General features: G+C 41.4%; 1 protein-coding gene across 1 annotated transcript; it reads left to right on the top strand.

The window, feature by feature from the left end:
* Positions 1-4,329: 4,329 nt before the first annotated feature.
* LOC120019836 (tiggy-winkle hedgehog protein-like) lies at positions 4,330-7,168 on the top strand. Its single transcript, XM_038963251.1, has 3 exons — positions 4,330-4,638; positions 5,857-6,118; positions 6,492-7,168. Exons 1-3 carry the CDS (start codon positions 4,330-4,332, stop codon positions 7,166-7,168), a joined length of 1,248 nt encoding a protein of 415 aa, XP_038819179.1.
* Positions 7,169-8,188: the final 1,020 nt, after the last annotated feature.

The raw sequence follows: 8,188 nt of genomic DNA on the forward strand, positions 1-8,188 counted from the left end.
TGGCAAAATGGCTTAAGGACAACAAAGTCCAGGTATTGGAGTGGCCATCACAAAACCCTGACCTCAATCCCATAGAAAATTTGTGGGCAGAACTGAAAAAGCGTGTGCGAGCAAGGAGGCCTAAAAAACCTGACTCAGTTACACCAGCTCTGTCAGGAGGAATGGGCCAAAATTCACCCAACTTATTGTGGGAAGCTTGTGGAAGGCTACCTGAAACGTTTGACCCAAGTTAAACAATTTAAAGGCAATGCTACCAAATACTAAATGAGTGCATGTAAACTTCTGACCCACTGGAAATGTGATGAAAGAAATAAAAGCTGAAAGAAATAATTCTCTCTACTATTATTCTGGCATTTCACATTCTTAAAATAAAGTGGTGATCCTAACTGACCTAAGAAAGGGAATTTTTAAATGTCAGAAATTGTGAAAAACTGAGTTTAAATGTATTTGGCTAAGGTGTATGTAAACTTCTGACTGTATGCAAAATGTGTATGTAAAATGAACATGTAAAAAAAAAATTATAGCAAAAAAGCTATAAAAAAACGAATATATATTTGTCTTCTGAAGGGGGGTTAATAATTATATATATATATTATTTTAAAAAGAACATACTGTATGTAGGCCTACCTGTCAGTGTTTCCACAGCATTAATTTAGATATGGTGCTGCAACACAAAAAAATCATTGCCCCCACTGTTATTTTAACATCGAGGTACACTCGTATGTGGTCACCCCTTCAAATGAGTGGATTTGGCTATTTCAGCCACACCCGTTGCTGGCAGGTGTATAAAATTGAGCCATAGACAAATAGACAAACATAGACAAACATTGGAAGTGGAATGGCTCATACTGAAGAGCTAAGTGACTTTCAAATGTGGCACCGTCATAGGATGCCACCTTCCCAACAAGTCAGTTCATCAAATTTCTGCTCTGCTAGAGCTGCGTCGGTGTGCTGGAGCGTGTAGCACGTAAAAATTGTTTGTCCTCGGTTGCAACACTCACTACCGAGTTCCAAACTGCCTTTAGAAGCAACACCAGCACAGCTCGTCGGGAGCCTCGTGAAATGGGTTTCCATGGCCGAGCTGCTGCACGCAAGCCTAAGATCACCATGCGCAATGTCAAGCTTCAGCTGGAGTGGTGTAAAGTTCGCCACCATTGGACTCTGGAGCAGTGGAATCGCATTCACCATCTGGCAGTCCGACGGACTAATCTGGGTTTGGCACATGCCAGGAGAACGCTAGCTGCCTTAATGCATAGTGCCAACTGTAAAGATTGGTGGAGGAGGAATAATGCTCTGGAGCTGATTTTCATGGTTCGGGCTTGGCCCCTTTGTTCCACTGAAGGGAAATCTTAACGCTACAGCATACATTCTAGACGATTCTGTGCTTCCAACTTTGTAGCAACAGTTTGGAGAAGGCCCTTTCCTGTTTCAGCATGACAATGCCCCTGTGCACAAAGAGATGACCATATAGAAATAGTTTGTCAAGATCAATGTGGAAGATCTTGACTGGCCTGCACAGAGCCCTGACCTCAACCCCTTCGAACACCTTTGGGCTGAATTGGAACGCTGATTGCGAGCCAGGCCTAATCACCCAACATCAGTGCTCGACCTCACTAATGCTCTTGTGGCTGAATGGAAGCAAGTCCCCGCAGCAATGTTCCAACATCTAGTGGAAAACCTTCCCAGAAGAGTGGAGGCTGTTATAGCAGCAAAGGTGGGACCAACTTCATAATAATGCCCATGAGTTTGGAATGAGATGTTCGACGAGCAGGTGTCCACATACTTTTTGGCCATATAGTGTATTTCTACAAACATACTTTCGATAATCTGTCCACCTGCAACATCGTTCTAAAGGTTATTTAGCTTTTTGGAACTTTGTCATCCCTCCTCAGACCTCACCCCTCACCTAGTCAAGTCTCACTCCTCCTCCTTAACCTTAGGTTTTTATGTTAATCTCATGCTATTCTACACATTTTGCCATGAGGCTGAGAGAAAGTTTTGCAGTTTTAAAGCAGTTTTCTACTGTTAAAACAGTTTTTTTTTTTTACTGTAATTCTAAACATTTAGAATTTTGATATTGTAACTTCTGTCCCTCTCCTCGCCCCATCCTGGGCTCGAATTAGGGACCCTCTGAACACATCGACAACAGTCACCCTCGAAGCATCCTTACCTATCGCTCCAGAAAAGCAGCGGCCCTTGGAAAGCCAAGGAAACAACTACTTCAAGGTCTCAGAGCGAGTGACGTCCCCGATTGAAACGCTACTAGTGTGCACCGCTAATAGCTATCTCAGGGATGGGCAACTTAATAGACTCGATCCTCTCAATCCGTATATGACGTGAGACACATTTGACAGAAGTACCGAAAGTAACAAAAATTCTAGTATCGAATCGTTTTTTCATGTTCTAATATCGAAAAAGTACCGAAGTTTCGGTATACCATGCAATACTAGTTGAGAGAAGATTTAGCAATTTTAGAACACATTTCATGCAATTCTACTAATTTTGCTATGGGGCGGAGAGGGAAATTAGCTGTTTTACCGCACATTTTCTGCAATTCTACACATTTTGCCATAGGGTGGAGAGAATTGTTTGCAGTTTTTAATATGATATCTGAGTGAGACTGACTGATTAACAAAATCAATGGGGGCCCCTCCGGCCTGTAATTCGACCATGATAACAAGTTTAGATGGCTGGACGCTAAACTAACTTAGCAATGTACAAAATGTTAGCTGACATGGGCTAATTGAGTGACTATTAGTAACTGGCAAAACAAGAGTAAAACTACTGATGCACAACCAAATTTCAAATTGCACCTTGTGTAGTCTACTATTCTAACTCACAACAGTAAGTTGAGACCACGACTGAGTTCCTAAAAATAATAATAATTTAAAAACAACACACTTTTTGGGGGGGTGGGTATTGATCCGAGGGCCTTCAAAATGCAGGTCGCATGGGCCACAAGTTCCCTATCCCCGAGCTAGCCATTTCACACCGGTTACCCTATGGATTAGTTCATACGTCATTCTACAAAAATGTATCTGTGCCCAGTGGGATGTGTTCATGACTTTAGTACAAAATGTGGTTAAGCAAGGTGAATACATATTAATGCCAGAGTAGTACAGGTAGCAGTGCTTCCTCTAGAAAACACATTTTTTGCTAAAGTCATGAACACATCCCACTGGGCACAGACGTCAATTCAACATCTATTCCACGTTGGTTCAATGTAATTTCATTGAACCAGTGCAAACCAGGACCAAGCAAACGTCAGCAATGGGACAAGGGGAAAATACTTTTACACAATTCAACTCGGGGACAAGAAACAATCTGAAATGTCAACCACATACATCTGATCACAGAAATCCCATTCACTTGTTTTACTGTCACACTGGAATTAGTAGCTATTGTTGGTGTAAGGGCAGTTGCTGACCCATAAAGTTCAGCTGGCCCTACAGATGCTTGCCATTGGAAGACTGGTGGTGATAGGCACAGAAGTCCAGAGGCAGAGGGAAACTCGGAGATTGCAATAAACTCTCCTACATGTTAATCCCCATTGAGGGACATTCCAATTGCTTCCCAAATTGCACCCTATTCCCTATATAATTCACTACTTTTGACGACTGTGTCCCTCACTTCACATCCTCCTTAGTTAATGTATTCTGACCTGCATATGCTTTCTGTACAACTAACCTGCATCGAAATGACTATGCAGACCATAGTGGCAGACTTAAATGTAGGCATAAGAGGCAATTGCCCCAGGCATCACATCATCAACGGGATTCGTGAGCCAGTATTATAATAACAAAATAAGAGCCTCCCACCCCCCCAATCATTTCATTCAATATGAATATAATCCAAGTGTATCTCATAATAATACAAAAAAGTGTCATTAATCAGGAATTAATGCTAAGTGGCCTATTGACACTGTCAACCCTGCTATTTGAATAGCATGGAGCAAAAACGGGTTGTCAAGTGGAGCCAATCAGGTTCTTTACTTCACATACATTGATGAGCTATCTTAATATAGAGCACTAGAGCAGAATGAAGCCAACTCATTCATGCGTCTGGACCGGAGTCTGGGCTACGGCTATCCACCGTCGAACAGCGATTTCTGAAGCAGCAGCAGCACAGCTCCAATGTGCTCTGAGCGCAGCGACAAAAATATAACTGTCATTGCGGCACCTGCTTCAGTAGAGGGTCGTTTGATATCCTCCTTCTAGAGTACAGAGAGAGAAACGAGGAAACGGATACAGGGTAGAGAGTGAGATACTCCGAGATAAGCGAGAGGATATAGTCAGCCTACACCACAGGAACCTAAAGACAATTAATCCAATGGACATGATGCTGATGTCGATAAGACTTGCGCTTGTGGGCTTCATCTGCCTGTCTTTAGTATCCGCTGGCTTCGCCTGTGGTCCAGGTAGGGGATATGGAAAACGAAGACATCCGAAAAAACTGAAGCCTTTGGCTTACAAGCAGTTCATTCCCAACGTGGCAGAGAAGACCCTTGGGGCCAGTGGCAAATACGAAGGGAAGATCACAAGGAACTCTGAAAGATTTAAAGACCTGACACCAAACTACAATCCTGACATTATTTTCAAAGATGAGGAAAACACTAATGCTGACAGACTTATGACACAGGTGGGGATAGTAAGACGTATAGTGAGATATTGAGAAAGCGCATGGAGGTGCATCTTGTGAGTCCTGGGTGATCATTTGGCACGAGAATAATGAATGACAGCTCAGTTTGAAGTGACAGTTGTTAAACATCGATGAATGACATTTATGGTTACTATGCAAACCTATGTAGGCTATGATAGATTTTAAGCAATTTCAAACTATCTATGCACCATATCGGACTATTTCTGTATATGGACAGTTCTACCCTTTATGTCTCCAGTTGGGCTTATCCGAGCATGAAAATTAAGTCGTCGTTATGGATGCCCTGTGCACGACTGCTACAACTCATTAAAGGGGTTGGTTCTAGACGGTTAATGTTAGGCTATGATACACTTGTACTATAGACTCCCCCCCCTCCCTCCCATCCCTCTCTCAGTCGTTCAGTAAGTCTATGATCTATCAATAACAAGTGATCGTTTCAGCTGGACCCATAACAATAGGCATTAACAATAGCCTACATCTCTGCCTCTGTTTATCTGTCTGTCTCTGTCTGTATATCGCTCTCATATTCTCTCTCTCTCACACACAGACGCAGAAAGAGAGAGAGAGAGAAGGATTCCTTCTGAAGTTGACTGATATTTAAACTTAATTCTGATGTGTAGATGGGTCAACTGATTTTAGTTGATATAATAGTAGATGTAATTTGTAATTATATCCTAAACAGTTGCGTTATGTATTGCCTGTGGATCTATGCTTAATTTGCATAGTTCGGAGGCAGGAGCCCAAGCCCTATATACAGACACAACTTTTTCCTCTAATTATGACTTGGTAAAATCTGACTGAATAGCCTACTTTTTAGTACCACTCAGTTATCGATCGAAAGTGGCTTGGGATTTGTATGTTTTAATTTGACCGATGACAGCCGCAGGGTCTCTGGGATGGTCAGTTGCATTTGATGCTCGTTCAAGCGTGCAATGAAGTTATGCAACCCCTACATATATATATCTGCCACACACATATGATAAGAATCATTTAAAATAATGTTACATTTTTTCCGACCTCAAAGTCCGTGCCTTTCAAATCGAAAAATAAATCAACAGATGCTTCTATATACAACTCTGTCTTCACCCTGTCTTGTACATGCTATAGACCGATATTGAGTGTGTGTGCGTGTGTGAGACCCTCCTGTTTAACCCCTTGTGTTTCCTGATATCTCAATTATCTTTCTCTCCTTTTCAGAGATGTAAGGACAAACTGAACTCTTTGGCTATTTCAGTCCTGAATCAGTGGCCGGGAGTGAAGCTGCGCGTGACAGAAGGCTGGGACGAGGATGGACACCATTTCGAGGAATCTTTACACTATGAAGGAAGGGCTGTGGATATCACCACCTCTGACAGAGATAAAAACAAGTATGGAATGTTATCCAGGCTCGCAGTGGAGGCGGGATTCGACTGGGTCAATTATGAATCCAAAGCCCATATTCATTGTTCTGTGAAAGCAGGTAAATAACGGATGAACAAATAATAATAATAATAATAATACTGTATGTACATTTCAAATGTTGTCCAAAAAATGTCAACATTATTTCCACAACCGTCCATGAACTGTTTATTACATACGTGGTACGTAGCTATGCCAATAAAACACTTTATTCGTTAGGTTTTGTGTTCGATAGGCCTATGTATGTGCCTTGTTTACAAAGTTATAAGACAATGCCTGTGACTCATGTTGCAATGTAGCCGATCAACTGCTATGCCCCATTTGTTAGAGCAGTAGGTCCCATATTTGTCCAGGTCATTCGGTTTACATTTATAATTTGGACTTGGTCCAAATTCTGTATTATTTAATTATATTTATTCTCTGCTCTTCTCTAGAAAATTCAGTTGCTGCCAAATCGGGTGGCTGCTTCCCAGGGTCCGCCTCAGTTCTTCTCGAGGATGGTCGGAGCAAGCTGGTAAAGGAACTGGAGGTGGGCGACAAAGTGTTAGCTGCAGACAAAGAAGGTCATATTGTATCTAGCGATTTCCTTATGTTCATGGACCGAGATCCAGTAACAAGTCGAGAATTTTATGTTTTTGAAACGGAGAAGCCTAACAGAAAGTTAAGACTGACGCCGGCACACCTTGTCTTCGTCACCAATAACGTTACGGATGGCGATATGACTGCAGTGTTTGCCAGTAATGTAAAACTTGGGCAACAGGTGTTTGTCGTGGACGAGGCACTAGACCACCTAAAGGCAGTCACTGTAGAAAGGATTTACGTGGAAGAATACGAGGGATCTTATGCCCCAGTGACTTCACAAGGAACCATCATAGTTGACCATGTTTTGGCGAGCTGTTATGCGGTAATCGAGGACCACAAATGGGCGCACTGGGCCTTTGCACCAGTCCGGTTGGGTCACGCGTTGATGTCTTTGACAGGTCTAGTCAAAGAGCGCGAGGGAATCCCTCAGAGAGATGGAATAGACTGGTACTCAGACATTCTATACCACATAGGGACATTGCTGCTGGACAGAAACTCCTTTCATCCTCTTGGAATGTCACAAAGTTGAGACCATTTCAAAGACACATATGAATGTTCTTAAAGATGGAAATACTTTTGGGCACTGGAGCCATACATGTATATTCTTATTTATTCTCTTATGTATTCCTCCTATCATGAACCAGTCGAATTTATTCGTCTAGAATAGTGTGAACAATCTGTGAAAAATGTATTTCTAAACATGTTTTTTTTTATGATTGTTTAATGTTATGTGAACTGACTTATATTTTCAACATGAACATGAAGTATTGCCTCAATAAATTATATTTGTGTACATGTAGCTTGTATATTAACATTTCGTTTTCCAAAATCGACAATACATAGTTCAACAACAGTGAAATGAGTTATTTCATAGGATAAGTGCCTTTATGTCTGTAAATGCATAAATGCCCAAGCCTACTGAAAACGATTAGTCGAATTCAAAAAGTGCAATAAAACTTTGTAAATCGTTGGTATAAGTCTACAGTAGGCTAATTTTGCCAAATACCTTTCAGATGAAGCATTGTTTAAAAATCACAATTTCTATATGCATAGCTCAACTTGTGTCCACTCAGAGTTATTTGGTACTATGAGAAATATTTCTGTGCCAGCTGATTCTAAATCAATCCATGGAGCAACTGGAGCCTCTGGTGGCCATGAACCACCCATCATCTGATCTGATCAAAGCTACCACTTTGACCCTGCAACAAAACACCTGTTCGATATAAGAGTAGGCCTACTGATATTATAATATTCTCAGTTATTTTATTGGTCCTTCAAAATGGCTCTCAAATTCGGAATGAATAAAGTTAATTAATAAATGAATGAGAGAATGCATCAGGAAGCCCATAGCCCAACCTAACAGGTTGACTCGATTTTCTTAAATTGGTCCGGTTACGAAGTCAAGAAAACCGCTGGCCTAGACTGCTAGACTTGGCTACATTGCCTAACCAGTCATGGTAATATTAGGATGCTCACAATAATACTGCTCCTTTTTGAAACACTTGGCAGTTGGTCAAACAGATGTCATGTTAAGAACTGAATCACACAA

This window comes from Salvelinus namaycush, chromosome 25 (assembly GCF_016432855.1).
Source record: "Salvelinus namaycush isolate Seneca chromosome 25, SaNama_1.0, whole genome shotgun sequence".
Taxonomy (NCBI): Eukaryota; Metazoa; Chordata; class Actinopteri; order Salmoniformes; family Salmonidae; genus Salvelinus; species Salvelinus namaycush.